The sequence below is a fragment of a genome (assembly GCF_019968955.1).
Source record: "MAG: Porospora cf. gigantea A chromosome Unknown PgA_NODE_156_length_32446_cov_351.844, whole genome shotgun sequence".
Classification (NCBI taxonomy): domain Eukaryota; phylum Apicomplexa; class Conoidasida; order Eugregarinorida; family Porosporidae; genus Porospora; species Porospora cf. gigantea A.
The window spans coordinates 1-19,519 of NW_027151432.1; the positions used below are offsets into that span (position 1 = coordinate 1).

A 19,519-nucleotide genomic window follows, 5' to 3' on the forward strand; every position below is an offset into this window, starting at 1 on the left:
GAGGTCCACCTTTCTCGATGCTGGCGAGGAGCTCAAGGCTGCTGCTTGACAGATCTAAATCCCTAGGAGGGGCTAGCTGAGTCAGAACTGATGCTATCAGAGCCATAACAGAAGGAGATGTTTCATTCAGGGATATCAACATTAAGATTCGTATCAATAGCAAAAAAAAACATTTCATTTGCACAACGTATCGATTGTCAGAGCGAGTTCAAACAGGGTCAGTTGGGATTCCTCAATACCATCACTACGGAGTCCCCTCTCAAGAAAATCTTCGACAAGAACCTTTCCTTGTTGATGGGTTTTGCATTCTTCCCCTTCGGGAACTCCGTCCAAATCTCCCTCACCTCTGTGAGCACCATGTTGCAATGCCTGTCAAAGGCCTTCAGCTGCGTAAACTCCCTTCCTTGAACCCACTCGTGCTAGAATTTTGCGGTTGTTGCGGCAGTTAATCAGGATCTGCGAGTTGTCCTTCACGCTGGCTTCCAGCAGGGAAAACGGCCCATCGGCAGGAGCGTCCTTGTTAACCTCCGCGTCGGAGTCTTTGGAAGCCATCCTCCAAAATACGGAATTCTTGTATGGTGGTGGAACGGTTGCCTAGGCTTAAGGCCACCAAAGTCTCTCCGGAGCTCACGGAGTTTTCGATGTTCTCCACTGATGTGTCAGTGGCGAATGCCATCAGGCGGATCATGATTGCCGAAGTCCCCACACTAGCTATTGACCTGGTGACCTTGGAGCAAAACTCAAGTCCACTTCATGACGAGTTTATCGTTCACAGACTGGGCCTCTTACCAATAGACTCCCGTGACGTCGAGAGCTACAAATTTCGAGAGCAGTGCCCGTGTTCCTCTCACTGCGTCAAGTGCACTGTCCAGTTCTCACTGGATATAATGTGCGACGGGGACGAGGTGACAGTCACACACCTGGACATCCAACCGGTGGCCAGCGGCTACAGCACGAGAATACCAATGCCCATGCCACAAGGAGAAGGAGCTCAAGGGATTCGCATCTGCAAGCTTCGAAAAGGGCAACGCCTAAAATGCACTCTGACGGCAGTGAAGGGTATTGGCAAGCTGCACGCTAAATGGATCCCAGCCACGCCTGCTGTGTACCGACATGAACCTCGAATACACATATACAAGACCCGCTCCGAGACTCTCAGTCAAGAGATCAAGAAGGCCATCGTAGACTGCTGTCCACGGCGTGTATTCGAGCTCCGGTCCGACGACGTTTTCAGTGACGGAGACGACGGAACCTTAGAGGTGGCAAACGCCGAGGCTTGCATTTTCTGCGGCGAGTGTGAGGAGCTTTGCCACGTAAGTGGTCTATCGCGCATGATTCGCATATCGGAGCACGAAGACAGATTCCACTTTTCCGTAGAATCATCCGGCGCGATGCCGGCATATCAGATTGTGGAAATCGCACTAGGAATTCTAGGCGACAAGCTACAGGACTTGGATGAAGAGTTGAACCCGACCAAGAAGGAGGTCTACGACACGAAGCAGTACAGCTTGGACCTCAATTGAGGGAGGTTTCTGCGTCTGTGTGATACTGGCGGGTGCCACTTAAATTTGCAATATGCGTCGTGACCGAGAATTGGATACGACGCCATTAATCGAAATCGGCGACCCCTGCGATACGCCTATCATGGGCGAGGCAGCGGAGGGAAGCACACCCAACCCCAAACGTACCAAATGGGAAGGAGACTGGGACGGCCAATTCACTCCGGCGCCAGGATCGCAGGCCACACCTGGAGAGACCCCTTACGGCATGGGCGGGGCTACGCCAGGCACCCCCTACGGTTTCGGAATGACAGGGGAGACTCCCATGATGTACGCCTCTGCAGACACCATTGTGGCTGGCAGAGGGGCTGGAGCTAAGCCTTGGGCTAAGCGTCTGACTTTGGAGGACCTAGATCGCATTCTCCCCAAGCGCGGATATGAGATTCTGGAGCCTCCTGCTGGGTACGAGACCCAAAGACTTATGATTCGCCCTGAATTGACTCGCACTCCTATCGGCACGGCAGAGGATGGTACTCCATTCTTTGACATCCCAGACGCAATGAACCAGGGGCCTCGACTGCCGCAGGAGCAGGAAGCAGCGCTGGAGCAATCATTGGGCGATGACCTTGGTGAGGTTTCTCTCAAGGCTTCTGACATGCACTTCTTTGCGGCGCTGCTTAAGGAGACTGTCGAAGACGAACTCACAGCCGAGGAGCAAATGCGCCGGAAGATATCGATTCTTTTGCTGAAGGTGAAGAATGGAAGTCCAGCTGTCCGCCGACTGGCGCTGAAAGAACTCACAGCCCGAGCTACCGAGTTCGGAGCTGGCCCGATCTTTGATCAGGTACTCCCGTTGATGATGCAATCTACTCTGGACGATCAGGAACGGCATCTTCTCGTGAAGGTCATCGATCGGATAATGTACCGTCTGGATGACAAGCTGCGCCCTTACGTTCACAAGATTCTTGTGGTCATCGAGCCCATGCTCATAGATGAAGACTATTTCGCACGTGTGGAAGGTCGCGAGATCATAAGTAACCTCTCAAAAGCCGCTGGCTTGGCCACCATGATAGCTACGATGCGCCCTGACATCGACCACCCTGACGAGTACGTACGCAACACCACTGCTCGTGCGTTCGCTGTCGTCGCGTCTGCGCTTGGGATCTCATCCATCATCTTGTTCCTAAGGGCCGTATGCCAATCAAAAAAGAGCTGGCAGGCCCGCCATACCGGCATCAAGATCGTGCATCAAACCGCTGTTCTCATGGGCTCTAGTACCCTACCACACCTCAGACCCCTGGTCGAGATTGTCGCCCATGGCCTCACGGATGAGAACCAAAAAGTGCGCACAATCACTGGGTTGGCCATCAGCGCACTGGCTGAAGCTGCGGCCCCATACGGAATAGAGGCCTTCGACTGCGTGCTACGACCGCTGTGGCAGGGAATCGCCGATCACAGGGGAAAGAGCTTGGCTGCCTACCTCAAGGCCATCGGCTGCATCATCCCTCTGATGGACCCGAAGCACAGCTCGTACTATACTCGCGAAGTAATGGTGATTCTCATTCGGGAGTTCTCTACACCGTATGAAGAAATGAAGAAGGTGGTGCTGCAGGTGCTGAAGTGCTGCATCGTGTGCAATGGGTTAGACGCGGCTTACATCGACAATGAGGTTCTCGGACCATTCGTCAGTAATTTCTGGGTTGTGAGGAACGCGCTAGACAAGCGTAATCTGCGACTCGTCGTGGACTGCAGTTTGGAGATGGCTAAGCGCGTAGGGGTTGCCACGGTTCTCAACCGAGTCATTCTCCATTTGAAGGACCCTTCAGAGCCCTATCGTCGGATGACGATTGAAACCATCGAGCTCATCATAACACAACTAGGCGTCTCTGACATCGACACTCGCCTGGAGGAGAATCTCATTGACGGCATGATCTACGCGTTTCAGGAGCACTCCAGCGACGATGCCACCGTCCTTCTTAATGGGTTCGGCGTCGTTTGTGACTGCCTCGGCCGCCGGATCAAGCCGTACTTACCTCAAATCGCTGGCGTCATTCGCTGGCACTTGCAGACGCCGAGTGCCCGTGTTCGCATGCACGCAGCCGATCTGGTGCAGCGAGTGGCCGTCGTCATGTTGAAGTGCGGCGAGGAGGAAATGCTTGCACACCTGGGCATGTTCCTATTTGAGTACCTTTCTGAGGAGTACCCAGAGGTACTTGGATCCATCATTGGAGGGATGAAAGCCATTGTCAATGTATTACCCGTTGAAACGATTCAACCCCCCATCAAGGACATGTTGCCGCGTTTGACTCCGATCCTGAAAAACCGCCATGAGAAAGTTCAGGAGAACATCATCGACCTGGTGGGGCGTATCGCTGACAGAGCTGGAGACCTGGTGAGTCCCAATGAATGGGATCGAATCTGCTTCAATCTTCTTGAGATGCTGAAAGCCCACAAGAAATCGATTCGCCGCTCCACCGTCAACACATTCGGATACATCGCAAGGACCATAGGACCCCATGACGTCATTGCGACTCTCTTGAGCAACCTCCGAGTCCAGGAACGGCAGCTGAGAGTTTGCACCACAATCGCCATTGCCATCGTCGCCGAGACATGCATGCCCTACACAGTACTACCTGCACTGATGAACGAGTACAAAACCCCTGACTGCAACATTCAGAACGGTGTTTTGAAGGCGACTAGCTTCATGTTCGAGTACATTGGAGAGATGGCGAAGGACTACGTGTATTCCATCACTCCCCTGCTGGAAGACGCGCTAGCAGACCGTGACATGGTACACAGACAGACGGCAGCGTGGACGTGTAAGCACCTTGCACTTGGCATCCACGGCCTAGGATGCAAGGATGCGCTCACTCATCTGATGAACTTTGTCTGGCCCAACATCTTCGAGACCTCCCCCCATATTACACAGGCCGTCTTTGATGCAGTGGACGGGTTTCGTGTGGCGTTGGGTCCAGGAGTCATGCTGCAGTACCTTCTCCAGGGACTCTTTCATCCCGCACGCCGAGTACGGGAGGTTTACTGGAGGCTTTACAACAACGTCTATATTGGTCATCAGGTAAGAATAGACTCCTTGCGGTTAGTAACATGTTCCAGGACTCTCTCGTGCCCTACTTTCCCCAACTCCCCCTATCAGCTACGCGTAAGCCCCCCGACAACAATACAATCGCCCGGCCATTAGGCTCGGAGGAGGAGGACATGGACAGGGGCATTTGTGAGCTCATGATGAACCTTTGAGGGTTTCGTACACTTCCCTCATGGCGCCGAAGCAGAGAGGAGACCGAGGTCTGCATGACATCCTTCTGAAAAACCTTAATAAATGCCGGTGATAAGTGTCCACGACGACCCCAACAAGAGGACCCTGTCGCCCATCACCACTACAAGTTCCGTTGTGGCGATCAAGTACTCAGGGGGCGTCCTAATCGCTGCGGATACCATGGTCTCCTATGGGAAGTGGAAGAGATTTAAGGACGTGGACCGCTTCTGCGAGGTGAACAACAACACAGTGGTCTGCATGTCAGGCGAACACTCAGACTTCCAAGAGGTCAGCTGCATGCTTAAGGCGCTGGAGACTAAGGACTTCCTTCGTAGCGACGGCTACAAGACACAGCCACAGGAAATCGCTCACTATCTGAACCGCGTGTACTACAACCGCAGGACCAAGGTCAATCCCCTTTGGAACTCCGTTGTGGTTGCTGGATTCGGAAAGGAACCCTACCTAGGATACACTGACATGTATGGCACATTCTTTGAGGAGGATCAATTGGCGACAGGCTTCGCAGCTTACTTTGCCATGCCGCACCTGCGTCGTGAGTGGAGGCCGGACTTCACGGAGGCGGAAGCTAGACATCTGGCTCTGGAGTGTCTCAAAATCGTCTTTGCGAGGGAGTGTTCGGCGTCCAACAAGATCAGAGTTGCCAATGTCACCGCCGGTGGCATCGACGTCTCGGACGAGATCGAGGTGCACCCTGAGTGGGGTCACTCACACTGGTCAGAGAAGACCATCGAGTTGGACTTGGCCGCCAGCACCTGGTGATTTGCTTCGTCATTTAAAACACAAACATGTAAAGATACTGCCAGAAGAAGCATCTATCGATCCTAAAACACAACTGTAAAGATATTGACAGAAGAAGCATCTATCGATCCTAAAACACAACTGTAAAGATATTGACAGAAGAAGCATCTATCGATCCTGCGTGACTTCATGTGCTTGACTTCATGTGCAACATCCCAGCCGCCGCCCCGCACATGGAGACAAAACGGGTATAAATACAAGGATTTACGTGGTACCTCTCAGCCTACAGCCAACAGTCAACATGGTGCACTTCACGGTCGATCAGATGCGCGAGATCATGGGTAACCCCACCAACATCCGTAACATGTCGGTGATTGCTCACGTTGATCACGGCAAGTCCACCCTGACGGACTCTCTTGTTTCCAAGGCCGGAATCATCTCTGCCAAGGCGGCTGGTGATGCTCGATTCACCGACACGCGTGCGGATGAGCAGGAGCGATGCATTACCATCAAGTCCACTGGTATCTCGATGTACTTCTCAACTGATATCGAGGACGGCAGAGGCATGCAACCCTTCCTTATCAACCTGATTGACTCCCCGGGGCACGTTGACTTCTCGTCAGAGGTTACCGCGGCTCTTCGCGTCACTGATGGTGCTTTGGTGGTCGTCGACACCGTTGAGGGTGTTTCAGTACAGACCGAGACTGTACTGCGCCAGGCCCTTGTCGAGAGGATCAAGCCTGTTCTTCATGTCAACAAGGTCGACAGAGCCCTTCTCGAGCTTATGATGGAACCTGAAGAGATGTATCAGACATTCAACAAGACCATCGAATCTGCCAACGTCATCATTGCCACCTACAATGACCAGTCGATGGGCGATGTGCAAGTTGCTCCTGAGAAGGGAACCGTCTCCTTCGGTTCCGGACTTCACGGCTGGGCGTTCACTGTTGAGCGATTCGCTAAGATCTACGCTAAGAAGTTCGGTGTGGAGAAGTCCAAGATGATGCAACGCCTCTGGGGTGATAACTTCTTCAACCCTAAGACGAAGAAGTGGACTAAGACATGCGTCGAGGGATCTAAACGCGGATTCTGCCAGTTCATTATGGAGCCCATTTGCACACTATTCACGGCCATCATGAACGACGACAAGGTCAAGTATGAGAAGATGTTCACCACTCTCAGCATTGAGATCAAGGGCGACGACAAGAACCTCACCGGAAAGCCTCTTCTGAAGCGCGTCATGCAGCTCTGGCTCCCCGCTGGCGATACCCTTCTCGATATGATCTGCGCTCACCTCCCTTCCCCCATCATAGCTCAGAAGTATCGTGTGGAAAACCTCTACGAAGGCCCTATGGATGATGAGGCGGCGCGAGGAATTCGCAACTGCGACCCCAATGCCCCGCTGATGATGTACGTCTCCAAGATGATTCCCACCTCTGATAAGGGACGATTCTACGCTTTCGGACGTGTCTTCTCCGGTACAATTGCCACCGGCCAGAAGGTGCGCATCCAAGGACCCCATTACGTGCCCGGCACTAAGGATGACCTCTTCATCAAGAACATCCAGAGAACCGTGCTCATGATGGGACGCTACACTGAACAAGTTCAGGATGTGCCTTGCGGCAACACCGTTGCACTCGTCGGCGTCGACCAGTACCTGCTGAAGTCGGGAACCATCACTACCATGGACACCGCTCACAACATCGCGGACATGAAATACTCCGTGTCCCCTGTCGTGCGTGTTGCCGTCAAGCCCAAGGACAACAAGGAGCTTCCCAAGCTGGTTGATGGACTGAAGAAGCTCGCCAAATCTGATCCCCTGGTGGTGTGTACCACCGAAGACAATGGTGAGCACGTTATTGCCGGATGCGGTGAGCTCCACATTGAGATTTGCCTGAAGGACCTCGAGGAGGAGTATGCTCAGATCGAACTTATCAAGTCGGATCCTGTTGTATCTTACAAGGAGACCGTCACTGAGTTGTCCAACATCATGTGTCTCTCCAAGTCCCCCAACAAGCACAATAGGCTTTACATGAAGGCTGAGCCTCTTGCTGAGGGCCTGCCCGAGCTGATTGAAGACGGCAAGGTTGGACCTCGCGACGATGCTAAGGAGCGTGCCAACCTGCTTTCTGACAAGTTTGACTTCGATAAGAACCTTGCTTCCAAGATCTGGTGCTTCGGACCCGATATCTCTGGACCTAACATGCTTGTCGATGCCACCTCCGGAGTTCAGTACGTTAAGGAAATTCAGCCCCACTGTGTGTCCGCCTTCCAATGGGCTTCCAAGGAGGGTGTTCTCTGCGAGGAGAACCTCCGTGGTGTATTGTTCAGCCTCTACGATTGTGTGCTGCACACGGATACTATTCATCGCGGTGCTGGACAGATCTCCCCTACCACCAGGCGGTGCATGTTCGCCTGCTGCTTGACCGCGCAGCCTTCTCTGTGCGAGCCCGTCTTCCTCGTTGACATTGTTTGCCCGATGGAGGCCTCAAGCGGAATCTATTCGACTCTCAGCCAGAGACGAGGAATCGTCGTTGGCGAGGAGCAGAGAGAGGGCACTCCCCTTTCCCAGATTAAGGCGTACCTACCAGTGTCCGAGTCTTTCGGATTCACCACTGCTCTGCGAGCAGCCACCTCTGGACAGGCGTTCCCTCAGTGCGTCTTTGATCACTGGGAGTTGCTCCCAGGATGCGCTCTTGAGGAGAGCTCCATGGTCGGCAAGGTTGTTAGCAAGATCCGTCAGAGGAAGGGTCTGAAGGCTGACCTGCCTCCCCTTGAAAACTTCTATGATAAGCTTTAACTGTGTGGCACGAGTATCTTGTGAAAACGGTTTGACTTTTATGGACTGCATTTTGGTTGACTTTGTTGGTAAAATGCGTTAGCGCGTGACACTTTCTAATACCATTCAGAATGGAAGATCAGTTGAACGGGGACGAACATGATTTGTTTTGCAAAGACATCCTGCCAAGCACATCTCTCCCGTTCGACGAGCCACCGCACGCGATAGGCTTCGAATTCGATGCCACCATTGAAGACGTCACAGCCGTGAACGCTTTGTGGACCTCATTCTATGGTTGTCCTGATGCTGAGGAAATCCGAAGACTCGTAGCAAGGGCAGGCGGATGCGCTCACTTGTGGGGGCGGCGACTTCCGGTCACTCAGAGATTTGCACGGCAAATGCGTGCTGCATGTGGCTACAGCGATGCCTAGCGCCCTCTCAGTCCTTTTACAGATGGTCAACCCAGCGCTGATTGAACAAAAAGACAGAAGAGGTGGGTCTATTACCACCTCTAGACAGGCTGGACCCCTCTGGCAACTGCGGTCGTCGGCAGGCACTCGGACTCGGCCAGACTCCTCCTAAACAGAGGGGCGGGCCCCACGGAGGTGCAAGTCGCATGCCCATTGATTGGGCGGAAGAAAACCCAGCTGTACCACTTTGCCTGTTTTGACGGCGACATCACGATGATAGAACTACTGGCTGACTGCTACGGAGTGAGTTACTTGTCGGTCACACATCCAGTGGCCTTGCATTGACACGCACGGCCGCAATGGGGCTCACTATGCGGCAATGAAGGGCTGTGCACAGGTTATTATGCGCCTCTCAAACGAAGGCGTGCCGTTGGACCTCCGTGACACAGACGGCCGCACTCCAGTGTTCTTCGCATGCGCTTGCGGAAACAGGGAAGCTTTGAAGGTGTTGTGGGGTCTTCAAGGATACCGGCCTTGGGATGACACGTACATCACTGCACCTCTCTCTCAGGTTACTACCCCCGACGAGTGGGACGTTACAGGCCGATTGCTCGCGACCATCAAAAGACATACACGGGTGTTGGACCTCATCGAAAGCAGCTTTGAGAAAGAGGTGTGATTGCTGGAGCTATAACACAGAACCTCGCCCTTCCCGCCACTGACCCCTTGGAAGACGCTGACGCAGCAGACAGTGCTCTAGTGCAAATGTTGAAGACGGCCATGATGGAGCAGGACACCGAGAAGCTTGCTCGCACTGTCAAGGCCGTAGGGACGGTGAAGTCCATGGAGTTATACATGGAGGCCACACAGCTCCAACGAAATGGAGGTCAGAAGGCGCCCAACGGCAAGCCGAAGACGCATGGAGGCATCTTCTTCGGTTTAGTGAAAAGCTACTGCACCCCCGAGGAATACAAATACGTGGACCAGCTGCGTCGGCAACGGCAAAAAGCCGTAAAGCAACGGAAAGCCACTGGAATCCGTCACTAGGTCCAAGATCCGTTTCTTCGTGACTGATTCACAACATGTATTAATGACCACCTATTGGGTCGAAGCGCAGCTCCAGAAGTTCGACGTCGTATTTGAGGATCGCTGGCACTGGATAAAGAATGCCATGGTCTGGCGTCGAAGGTTCAACACGGCTCACGTCGTCACAGAGAGGTCTCCTCCAACTCTGGCATACATGTCGGCGGTTAGATTCAAACGCAAGGTTCTGTCGCTGGCTTCCGTGACGATGCCGTCTCTGATGTACCTATTCTACCTCGCGCCATTATACAGTGAGTTCGCGCTGAAGGTTTTGCTGGCGTTCCCTTACGAACCTCTGCCGCTCAATCCTACACACCCTCGCGAGGTCGTGAGTGGAGGCTTCGTCCATCACAGCTAATGAGTTGTCCTGTGCCACCGATATCTCCAGACCCGGTGCACACTAATATCCAAGCGCTGAGCTTTGTCACGTCCGAGACGCTCCAGTACCGACTGTGGGTGCCATTGATCTCAGACACAGCCTCCAACTCCTTGCGTTCACGCCTGCTCTCGTCGTCCTCCCCTACTCCTTTGGAGGCACCTACCTCTGTGCGGCGTTGGCGACCCTGTGTGCGTGCGGGGCTGTGCAATGCCTGGACCTCCACCTGCGGATGGCGTTTCTCTGCAGCGCCCAGCGGATATGGAACCAAGACGCAAAAGGCGTTAGCGTCGAGCAGCTGGACGTGCGCGACGTCGTTCTACGGTCCCTCCCCTTCGACCTCCGCCTGGGAACCTTCCTCCTGCACCTGGCCTTCAACCTGGCCGCGACCTCGATCTCGTGGGACGTCCACGCCACCGTGATTCCGAGAGCCCAAGCCTGGGTGTACGCCTCGCACATCGCAGTCATGTACTTCTGCATATGGCTGCTTTCGCTACTAGATCCGCTGTATTTGCGCTGGGTGCCTCTGGTCGTACGGGTAGGCGCGCCGCTGTTGGGCCTGGTCGCCTCTTCTCACTGCCGGACGCTGTGGTACCGCTACGCATCGCGTGACTGGGGCAGGAAGCACACCAGTCTTATACGTACGCGTATGCGCATAATTCTCCGCTCGCCAAACGTGAGTCGTAGTTGAACCGCTAAGGCAGCTCCCGCTCATGCTGGTGCACGGTTTCTTTGGACTGTCGTCCTTTCTGTTCTGCTGGCTCCGTTGCAAATCATGGGACGTGTCCCTGCAGATGAACAACCCCCGCTTCTCGACAATCTCTAGAAACGAAGTTAAGTTTTTGAGTCTCACATTGTTTTCCTACCTCACAGCCGTAACCGTTCACTTGTGGCTGCCTCACTTCAACGTCCACGTTTCTCTCCAGAGTCGAAGTCGCGTCTTCATTTTCAGCTGCCTCTCTGCAATACACCTCGCATTCCAATGGCTGCTGTTGATACTTCTCGGCGGCGTTCAGTACAATTTTTTACCAAGCGTCATTTTCGGCACTGCCATCATATCTGGATGGGCGTTGGTGGTTTTCCCGCAGTGGCTTCGGGTCAGCTTTGATCCACTGATTTACCCATGGCTATCCTGGCTCTGGCAGTTCGCCGGAATCGTGGGCACACTCCTCTTGTTGGGGGTGTCAGATATCACCAACCGTCTTCGACCCTTCGAGGACGAGGTGGTATGGAGTTATATCCTATTGGCGTGGCAGACCCCACTTGTGCTTCTGCTTTTCCACTTCGCGAAGTATGAGGGCCGAGTCCGTCTTAACGGCCTCCCAGTCGTGTGCGTCATCGATGAGGAAGTCCTACCGGTGCCCAAGCTTTGCTGGAGGTCCGACGCAACGATCCCGTTCTTCCATCCCAGGCTTTACCAGTCAGAATGCAGTGCTGAGGATGTAATATTCACAGGTCACAGCGCTGCTGAGCTGACGGAAAAGATGCGCGTGCTCTTCGAGGGGAAGTCCGACCAGACACAGGACACCAAAGTCGACGCCAAAGCCCGGTTGCAGTTACGCCTTCAACAGCTAATACAATCCGGAGACTCAGACGAGACCTCAGAGAGAAGAAGCGATGGAGAATCGTTCGATGAAAGACCCGGCAGCGCGGAAGTTTCGAGAGAAGCGATGCACGCCTGGACGTTCGGAGTGGACGAAGACGCCTGGTGGCAAGGCTACGTCGACTCGCCTCCTACCATGCAGAGACACAGCTTCGCCGAGCGGAACCGAGCCGCCTCTGACCTCGATCGCGTGCATTCGCTCTGGGACAGCTCCCAACCCGAAGATTCGCGACCTCGGCTGTTGGACGATCTCGGGCAGCTAAGCTGGCTGGACTCCGCAGAAGAGAGGGTTTCACGACAAACACCAATCCTTCAGACGCTCGGTAGCCTGAGCGGTCTTCATTCTACAAGCGACTGTGAGGGGAACCGAGATGAGTCCGAGGAGGCACCCTTTATCCACCCCCAGTACGTTCTGGAAGCTCTGGATGGTCAGCACGACGACGCACAGGAGAGACTTGAAGATTTGGTTTCGGAAGGCGAGGATCAGGTGTCCAGCCCCTAGCACATCGACGTTGAAACAAAAGAGGCACTGCTAAGAAATTCATTGAGGCGCGACGTCCTACCTCCACTGAATAATCTGGAAGGCCACCTTGAAAGCAACACATCAACCTGTTGTGTTGTCAATCTGTTGTTTGTGATTCGCCAACTGCAAATATCCGTTTTCAGATGGATTATGAATTGCTCGCCTTCGGCAAGCACAAGGGCAAGACGTTCCAATGGGTCGTGGATCAAGATGCCGCCTACTGTGAGTGGTTCGCTAAACTTGATACGCCAACAGGTAGGCACGGGTCCGCGCCTACACAGCGCCCAACCTCCGCCGCTTTCAGGAACACGTCCTCTCGAAGTTCGCTGGCAACATTCAGGTCTCAACTCCGAAGATGGCGGCTTCACCTCCACGAGGCGACGGGACAACGGAGCTTGAAGTGGGAGTCGCTCTCGTTCTGTGCGATGACTCGCACTTCCGCGTCCTCTGCTTTCAGGAAACACGGCCTCTCAAGGCTCGCCAGTATTGTGGCTTCCTGCCACGGCAACTTTGGTCAGCCCTGTCATCGTTCAAACGGGGTGACGTCTTTCCAGCAACGTCCTACCACAGGGTGAAGGAAGTCATCACCACTACCTTCGAGGTGCCCGCAGTTGAGTTCATCCCTGATTTCGTCTTGCGCGTGTTTAGGGAATTCCCATCGCAATCACCAGCAGTCGCACTACCAAACGAGACGTCGAATATCCTACGAAATCGCATGGACGATGAGACCAAAGCCCTTCTTCCGCGTATGCACGACCTGGTCGGCAACCAGCTAATGGGATCTCTACGTCCCTTCCAGTTCATTGGCCTCAATTTCGTGATCCACAACAATGGTAGAGCGCTCATAGGGGACGAGATGGGCCTTGGCAAAACTCTGCAAGCCCTAGCCGCTGCTGCGTTCTATCAAGATGATTGGCCGATGCTGGTGGTGGCCCCTGCTTCTGTACGGTTCCAATGGCGAGACCAGGCCGCGAGATGGCTGCCACACCTGGTGAGAAACCCCGACGCGGATATCATGGTGGTTCGCTCTGGGAAGGATGCCGTCTCCAAAAGAGCCAAGATAGTGATCATTTCCTACGAAATGCTGTCGAGGAACGCCGCTTTCCAAAATTTCGGCTTCAACATGATCGTTGTGGATGAGAGCCACTATCTGAAAAGCGGTGACGCCAAACGATCACAGAACATTCTCCCAATGTTACAACGTGCACGACGCGTCCTCCTCTTAAGCGGCACTCCAGCCATGAATAAGCCGTCTGAACTCTTCACCCAAGTCAACGCAGTCATCCCTCATTTCGCATGTCACCGCGATTTCAACGACCGATTCTGCCACAAAAAATTGAATCAGTGGTCTCGCCGCGTGGAGTATACCGGCTCCAAGCACTCCGAAGAACTGCATGTCTACCTGACCAACACCGTAATGATCCGCCGTCTCAAGAGTCTTGTCCAGAAGGAGCTTCCGCCGAAAATGCGTAGCCGAATCCCTGTGGAACTGGCTGCCTCGGACATGCGAGAGCTCTCTCGTCGGCTGGAGCATGTGGGTGACGCATTTGGCAAGCGAAGTGATGGTGATGGGGTCATCACCCCGCAGGTGTCAGAGCTGTTTGCTTTGACTGCCCAGGCGAAGCTGAAGGCGGCAGGAGACTACGTAAAGTACGTCCTCCTCTCTGGTTGTAAGTTCCTGGTATTCGCTCACCACCGAACAATGCTTGATCACCTCGAGAAGGTCGTTCTCAAAGAAAATGTCGACTACATCCGCATTGACGGATCAGTTTCACAGGACAAGCGCGAGGCTCAAGTTCGACACTTTTCGACTTGCGAGGACTGTCGCGTAGCCATACTGTCGATAACAGCGGCAGGAGTCGGCCTGAACCTCACTGCAGCAGGAACTGTAGTCTTTGCTGAGCTCTACTGGGTGCCAGGACAGATGATGCAAGCGGAAGATAGGGCGCATAGAATGGGAACGGAGTTTCATTCCATAGACATCCACTACCTTATCGCTGTTGGAACGATTGATGAGCAGATCTGGAAGATGCTCAATCGCAAATGGCAGTCGATGACGTCCACCCTAGATGGGCAGATGGAGGTCATACAGGCCACGGAGCACGAGACTCGTCAAATCACCTTAGAGTCGGTGAAGCAGCGCGCAATGCACTCTTCCGCCGCTTTGGAGGACGTTCGCCGGCGGAAATTCGAAGGATCTCTCGACGTGAGCGTATGATATTATTAGTCATTTATGAGCGAGTGGAGCACCTCTGCGACCTCGCCTACAGAGCACATGATGCGTTTTGAGGAGCTGGTCTCCAGCGTCAATTCCGCTATCAGAGGCATCGATAACGCTTTGTATCAGTTTTATGTGGAGGCAGTCGGGCATGAACCCCGAAAACGACCATCGGAGGCGCTGCCTTGCTCATCCAAACGGCAGTGCCTTGAACAAGGAAAGCCACTGAGCAACAACGCCTTCTGTGCACGCCCCGACATCCAATCTGTGCATGTCCCTCTGTCCCAGACAGCACGCTCTCCTCCTGCGGATCGTGACCTGAGTCTCGACGAGCTCGATGAACTTGACCTCGATGAGATGTCGGCCACAGAGCCGTTGCTGGTGCACGAGGTCACGCAACCGAACCCCTCATGGGACGAGCCTGATGATGCTGACCTTGCGGAGATGGAGAACATGATATTTTGACTTACAGTTTTTGTTTATCAACATAAACAGCAATTCGCCTTTGCATTATGCGTACCCGCGTCCTAAACGTGGCTGAAAAACCCAGTGTCGCCAGAGCGATTGCGACTCACCTCTCCTCCGAAGCGCCCTGTCGGCGAGTAAGTACCCGTGCCGCTCGACACAGGTTCAATCTGACAGCAAATTCAACCCTGTTGAGGAATTCGAATTCTCGAATCGAACACTAGGGGCTGTTACCATGCGGGTGACGTCTGTCACTGGACACTTGATGGAATTGGAGTTTGAGGCGGAGCACCGGAACTGGGGAGTCAATCCTGCAACCCTATTCAACGCTCCTGTGCACAAGCACGTCCCCGTTGAGAAAGCACCCCTGAAGCAAAACCTCCAACGGCTCTCAGCATCCAGCGACTTTCTTATCCTTTGGCTCGACTGCGATCGGGAAGGAGAGAACATTGCTGGTGAAGTGCGGCAGCTGTGCGTTGATGCCAACCCGGCGTTGAAGGTACTACGGGCTATCTTCTCAGCTCTCACCCCCGCGGATGTCAACAGAGCCTGCGAGACGTTGGGCTTCCTGAACGAGAATATGCGTCTCGCCGTCGATGCTCGGCAGGAATTCGACCTGAGAGTAGGCGCCGCCTTCACTCGCCACCTTACAACCAAACTGCTAAGGAAGTTCGACATCGAGTCCAAGGTCCTGAGCTACGGCCCATGTCAGTTTCCCACCCTTGGCCTAATCGCTCAGCGCCACATGCAACGCGCGGCATTCACGCCTGAGGAGTTTTGGAGTATCGACCTCACAGTGGCCTGCCCCACCGCTTGCACATTAAAGTGGCACCGAGGAAATTTTTTCCGACACCTACCGGTACTCAGCGTCGTGGATGCTATTCAACAAGAATCCCACGCCTCCATAGTCACTGTTCATGGACGGGAAACATCCCGTCGACGCCCTCTGCCCTTAACCACAGTGGACTTGACCAAGCTTGCCGCGCGCAGGCTAAGGATGGCCTCTGACGCCTGTATGAGGCTCGCGGAAGGTCTGTACAACCGAGGAATCATATCGTACCCCCGAACTGAAACCGACTCCTTCTCCGACACTATCGACCTGACCCCTCTTGTCGAGGCGCACGTCAACCACAGACTCTTTGGACCTTTTGTACAGCGGATGTTGCGACCAGAGGGACCTTTTTGTGGCCCCCGGAAAGGAGGAAAAAGCGATGGCGCACATCCGCCAATCCACCCCGTAAAATCGCTCGAGCAGGCTGCCTTCGAAAACCCGGATGAATGGCGTCTCTACGAGTTGATCACTCGACATTTTTTGGCTTCGTGCTCCGACGATGCCAAGGGAGCTCAAGTATCTGTCGCACTTAAGGTAGCAGATGAGCAATTTGACGCCTCCGGTTTGACTGTTACTGAACGGAATTATCTGGACGTCTACACCTTTGACCGCTGGACTGAAAAGTCCCTTCCCGCCTTCCAAGAAGGTGCAACAGTGCCAATAACAGGTATCGAGGTTACGAATGGCCAAACTCAACCTCCTTTATTGTTGGCCGAGGATGAGCTCATTGGATTGATGGACCGCTACGGCATAGGAACTGACGCCACAATGCATGAGCACATTAAAACAGTTCAGGAGAGACACTACGCCACCAAGAAAGAGGTCGCTGAAGGCGAAAACGGTCGTCAGACCATCCGGTTTGAACCTACAGATCTCGGCCTCGCACTCGTCGAGGGCCACATGGAGGTCGCTCTCCAGACCGAAGCCCTCGACTTGGCCAAGCCCGTGCTACGGTCCGAGATGGAGGCCGACCTCGCACATATCGCCTCCGGCGCGAAGTCGAAGGAGGAGGTGCTCTCAGTTCACCTAGGGCGGATGCGGCGTGTCTTTGACCTGTGAGCCTGAAGCCGGTCCCACACAGAGTCGTTAACTCGACGGAAATCCTCGAGACGGCGCTGAGTAACCGCCTGGTTCCGAGAGGTCACGACATCCGAGCTACAGGTCGAGTTGTCACACGGAATCTGAGTACCTGTCGCTGCGGACATCCCGCCAATCTAATGTCTTCACACGGAAGCAGAGATCGGTATCTGGTATGCGACGCGTGCGCAGCGAATCCCTTAAGACTTCCGTTTACCGGAGAGCTTGCCGCTGCTCGCTTCCGCTGCCCTCTTTGCCAATGGGAAACGATTAAGGCTACCAATCGGCAGGGAGGTGCGCACCATATCTGTCCCTTTTGCTTTACTAACGCGCCGCCCGCCACTGCCTGTCCCGACATGCAGGAGATGAGATGCTTCCAGTGTCGGAATAGGAGCTGCCCCATGGCTGGAGGTAGGTAGCAATGAGCAAGATGTGTTTGGTTATGCTACTCAAATTACTTTTCATTCGAAGTCACACGCGTCATCGCATTGAGACAAAACGGTGGTGCAGCATCGCTTCCGCCATGAGTAGATACGATGCAGGCTGTCGTAGCTATTCACCTCGACCACATGAGGTGTCCAAAGATGTGAGATCGCCTTAGTCCAATCATTCAGTTACTTGCGGCATCTTGAGGAATGGGCCAGCGAAATAGGAGTCCTCTGTCGCGTTTTCGCACTCACTCGCCGTCACGAAAGCATCGCCATTGTCGCAGGGCCAGGGACTGCCGTTTTAGAATTCAGAAAGCGCCTACGGACACGATACATTGACGAGGATTCTAGAGGGAAGAAGTGCAAAGAACGTATGTCAACAATCGCCTACGAAGGCTACACAGGGGGTACCGCTGAGCCAAGCTTTGCCGTGGTAGCTGTTACACGAGGTGAAGCGATATCGACAGTTCGACGTGAAATGTTAGCGGCTGTGGAGCTCGATACGTGCGATGACCTGTGCGGAGCACTCGCAGAACGAATTGATATTTGCCGGTCTTAAATACATGAGGATCTTGGTGCTTCTGGTGTCAGTATTGGTTCAAGCCAAAGACGGCGAGGAAGCAACGAAAACAAAGGTCAATGCGCTGGACAAGGTTTTGGATAAACTGGAGGCCGACGTAAACGCAATGAGCCTCAGTGCGGATAAGAAGCTGAAGAGGTTAAAGGAGCAAAGGAAACCAGACGAGAGATTACGGGGGGCTGATGATCAGGGCAAGAAGTTGACTGAGTCCGACAAACTAGCAAAGCAGCTGGAAGAGAGCGCAGAACAGGAATCCACACAGAAAGCCGCGGACTTGATGGAGCGAACTGTCCAACAGGAGCAGGCCAGGGAACGAGATTCTGCTGCACAGGATAAAAAGGAGGCGGAGCTGAGAAATGCCGCCGCGAAGCAGTACGAAACTCTGAAGAATGCCGCCGAGTCCAAGGCTTTCTCCAAAGAGACGAAGAAACTCCTTTCTCCTGAGAATATGAAATCACTGGCTGGCGACTTCGCTAAGGAACAGAAGGCGTTAGATCGTGATCGGGCCAAGAGAGAGAAAGTGAGCGAGCGAAGTTCACACAACCCAGTCAGCCGAGGCGGCTTTGTCGTCGAAGGTAGAGAAGGCTGAAAATTTAGGGGAGGAACAGCAGGAGCAAGTGCTCTCAGACTCAACCGCTGCTCTGAAACAATTGGATGTCATCTCCGACATCAGCAAGAAGAAGCGCGAGAGCAAGATCCAGAAGCAGCTAAAGACTATGACTGACGAACTGAACAAGGCGCTGCAAAGTGATGCAAACACAAATGGGCCCGCCTTGCAAAAGACCAAGGACAAGCCCTGCTCCTCCCGGATGAGACAGGTGGAGGTTAACCCGCTCGTCAGCCTGCTCAGCGAGCTATTGGGAGATGAGGGAACTGTAATTTTTGAGGAACCTGAACAAAGGGGTGAGGTGCAGGACTCCATGGTACTGGTGGGCCCTGATGAGACAGATACGTGGATGTTCGACGCTGCCTTGCCGGTGCAGTTCCTTCAGGGCGAGGTTGAACTTGGCGTGGAGGATGATGACACCATGCGTTTCCTTCAAGGCAACGAAAAGCACCACAACGGCAAAGCCGAAGGGCACAAGGATAATGGGAAACACAACCATAAAAAGCACCGTGGGAAGAAGAATGACGACGAAGCGGGCAAGAATAATCGCAACGGCAAGAACAAACACAAAAGCCACAAGAATAACGAGCACAGAGTGCGAAATCCGGCCGCTAATGCAAAACACGACTACTCCAAGAAAAAGATCAGTGCACACGACGCTGAAGTAACGGCGTACAGCACAGAAGCCAAGCCAGTGGGCGAGTCTACTGCAGTCCCTGAGATAAAAACGAGGCCTGAAATCGACGGAGAAGACAACCTCCAAGATGACAACCGACCAGTACACCAGCCCGATCAGGAATCATGTCCTGACACCACCCCAAGACCTAGCTTGGTGGAAGGCTCCGAAATGGAAAGCAGCGCCAAGCATCACCACTCCGAGCATAAGAGTGGCTCTCTGAGCCTGTGGCAGTGGCTGTACTTTATCGTGGCGTTCCCTGCCGGTTGCGCGATCGTTCTACTTGCTTTGATCATCTGTGCACGGTAGTGAGTGCTGAGTTGGTTATAC

The 19,519-nt window shown here is 53.9% G+C and overlaps 11 protein-coding genes across 19 annotated transcripts; 10 read left to right on the plus strand and 1 right to left on the minus strand.

Annotated features, from left to right (window-relative positions):
- Positions 1-372: 372 nt before the first annotated feature.
- KVP18_001871 (uncharacterized protein) lies at positions 373-552 on the minus strand (the record flags this gene model as incomplete). The annotated part of the gene is made up of 1 exon (XM_067952304.1): positions 373-552. One exon carries the CDS (start codon positions 550-552, stop codon positions 373-375), a length of 180 nt encoding a protein of 59 aa, XP_067812310.1.
- A 23-nt stretch (positions 553-575) lies between these two features.
- On the plus strand, positions 576-1,523 carry KVP18_001863 (uncharacterized protein; the record flags this gene model as incomplete). Its single annotated transcript, XM_067952287.1, has 1 exon — positions 576-1,523. The coding sequence occupies one exon, from the start codon at positions 576-578 to the stop codon at positions 1,521-1,523; it is 948 nt and encodes a 315-aa protein (XP_067812293.1).
- A 52-nt stretch (positions 1,524-1,575) lies between these two features.
- On the plus strand, positions 1,576-4,754 carry KVP18_001869 (uncharacterized protein; the record flags this gene model as incomplete). Of its 2 annotated transcripts, XM_067952299.1 has the most annotated exons (2): positions 1,576-4,575; positions 4,614-4,754. In XM_067952299.1, 2 exons carry the CDS (start codon positions 1,576-1,578, stop codon positions 4,752-4,754), a joined length of 3,141 nt encoding a protein of 1,046 aa, XP_067812305.1. The 2 variants fall into 2 exon arrangements, with proteins under 2 accessions (XP_067812305.1, XP_067812306.1); XM_067952300.1 differs by having other exon boundaries at positions 1,576-4,698.
- An 82-nt stretch (positions 4,755-4,836) lies between these two features.
- KVP18_001868 (uncharacterized protein) lies at positions 4,837-5,553 on the plus strand (the record flags this gene model as incomplete). Its single annotated transcript, XM_067952298.1, has 1 exon — positions 4,837-5,553. The coding sequence occupies one exon, from the start codon at positions 4,837-4,839 to the stop codon at positions 5,551-5,553; it is 717 nt and encodes a 238-aa protein (XP_067812304.1).
- A 280-nt stretch (positions 5,554-5,833) lies between these two features.
- Positions 5,834-8,332, plus strand: KVP18_001872 (uncharacterized protein; the record flags this gene model as incomplete). Its single annotated transcript, XM_067952305.1, has 1 exon — positions 5,834-8,332. One exon carries the CDS (start codon positions 5,834-5,836, stop codon positions 8,330-8,332), a length of 2,499 nt encoding a protein of 832 aa, XP_067812311.1.
- Positions 8,333-8,442: 110 nt separating this feature from the next.
- Positions 8,443-9,768, plus strand: KVP18_001866 (uncharacterized protein; the record flags this gene model as incomplete). 3 transcript variants are annotated; one of them, XM_067952293.1, is made up of 5 exons in its annotated part: positions 8,443-8,666; positions 8,695-8,804; positions 8,831-9,024; positions 9,053-9,394; positions 9,421-9,768. In XM_067952293.1, the coding sequence occupies 5 exons, from the start codon at positions 8,443-8,445 to the stop codon at positions 9,766-9,768; spliced, it is 1,218 nt and encodes a 405-aa protein (XP_067812299.1). The 3 variants fall into 3 exon arrangements, with proteins under 3 accessions (XP_067812299.1, XP_067812300.1, XP_067812298.1); XM_067952294.1 differs by lacking the exons at positions 8,443-8,666; positions 8,695-8,804; positions 8,831-9,024; positions 9,421-9,768 and having other exon boundaries at positions 9,101-9,400; XM_067952292.1 differs by lacking the exons at positions 8,443-8,666; positions 8,695-8,804; positions 8,831-9,024; positions 9,053-9,394 and having other exon boundaries at positions 9,487-9,768.
- A 43-nt stretch (positions 9,769-9,811) lies between these two features.
- Positions 9,812-12,285, plus strand: KVP18_001867 (uncharacterized protein; the record flags this gene model as incomplete). 3 transcript variants are annotated; one of them, XM_067952297.1, is made up of 4 exons in its annotated part: positions 9,812-10,132; positions 10,159-10,256; positions 10,283-10,856; positions 10,885-12,285. In XM_067952297.1, the coding sequence occupies 4 exons, from the start codon at positions 9,812-9,814 to the stop codon at positions 12,283-12,285; spliced, it is 2,394 nt and encodes a 797-aa protein (XP_067812303.1). The 3 variants fall into 3 exon arrangements, with proteins under 3 accessions (XP_067812303.1, XP_067812301.1, XP_067812302.1); XM_067952295.1 differs by lacking the exons at positions 9,812-10,132; positions 10,885-12,285 and having other exon boundaries at positions 10,162-10,256; positions 10,277-10,871; XM_067952296.1 differs by lacking the exons at positions 9,812-10,132; positions 10,159-10,256; positions 10,283-10,856 and having other exon boundaries at positions 10,894-12,285.
- Positions 12,286-12,449: 164 nt separating this feature from the next.
- On the plus strand, positions 12,450-14,524 carry KVP18_001876 (uncharacterized protein; the record flags this gene model as incomplete). Of its 2 annotated transcripts, XM_067952311.1 has the most annotated exons (2): positions 12,450-12,528; positions 12,588-14,524. In XM_067952311.1, the coding sequence occupies 2 exons, from the start codon at positions 12,450-12,452 to the stop codon at positions 14,522-14,524; spliced, it is 2,016 nt and encodes a 671-aa protein (XP_067812316.1). The 2 variants fall into 2 exon arrangements, with proteins under 2 accessions (XP_067812316.1, XP_067812315.1); XM_067952310.1 differs by lacking the exon at positions 12,450-12,528 and having other exon boundaries at positions 12,662-14,524.
- Positions 14,525-14,539: 15 nt separating this feature from the next.
- KVP18_001864 (uncharacterized protein) lies at positions 14,540-14,989 on the plus strand (the record flags this gene model as incomplete). Of its 2 annotated transcripts, none has more annotated exons than XM_067952289.1 (1): positions 14,540-14,989. In XM_067952289.1, one exon carries the CDS (start codon positions 14,540-14,542, stop codon positions 14,987-14,989), a length of 450 nt encoding a protein of 149 aa, XP_067812295.1. The 2 variants fall into 2 exon arrangements, with proteins under 2 accessions (XP_067812295.1, XP_067812294.1); XM_067952288.1 differs by having other exon boundaries at positions 14,582-14,989.
- A 47-nt stretch (positions 14,990-15,036) lies between these two features.
- On the plus strand, positions 15,037-16,880 carry KVP18_001878 (uncharacterized protein; the record flags this gene model as incomplete). Of its 2 annotated transcripts, XM_067952314.1 has the most annotated exons (2): positions 15,037-15,126; positions 15,153-16,880. In XM_067952314.1, 2 exons carry the CDS (start codon positions 15,037-15,039, stop codon positions 16,878-16,880), a joined length of 1,818 nt encoding a protein of 605 aa, XP_067812319.1. The 2 variants fall into 2 exon arrangements, with proteins under 2 accessions (XP_067812319.1, XP_067812318.1); XM_067952313.1 differs by lacking the exon at positions 15,037-15,126 and having other exon boundaries at positions 15,225-16,880.
- A 955-nt stretch (positions 16,881-17,835) lies between these two features.
- Positions 17,836-19,498, plus strand: KVP18_001874 (uncharacterized protein; the record flags this gene model as incomplete). The annotated part of the gene is made up of 2 exons (XM_067952308.1): positions 17,836-18,426; positions 18,455-19,498. 2 exons carry the CDS (start codon positions 17,836-17,838, stop codon positions 19,496-19,498), a joined length of 1,635 nt encoding a protein of 544 aa, XP_067812313.1.
- Positions 19,499-19,519: the final 21 nt, after the last annotated feature.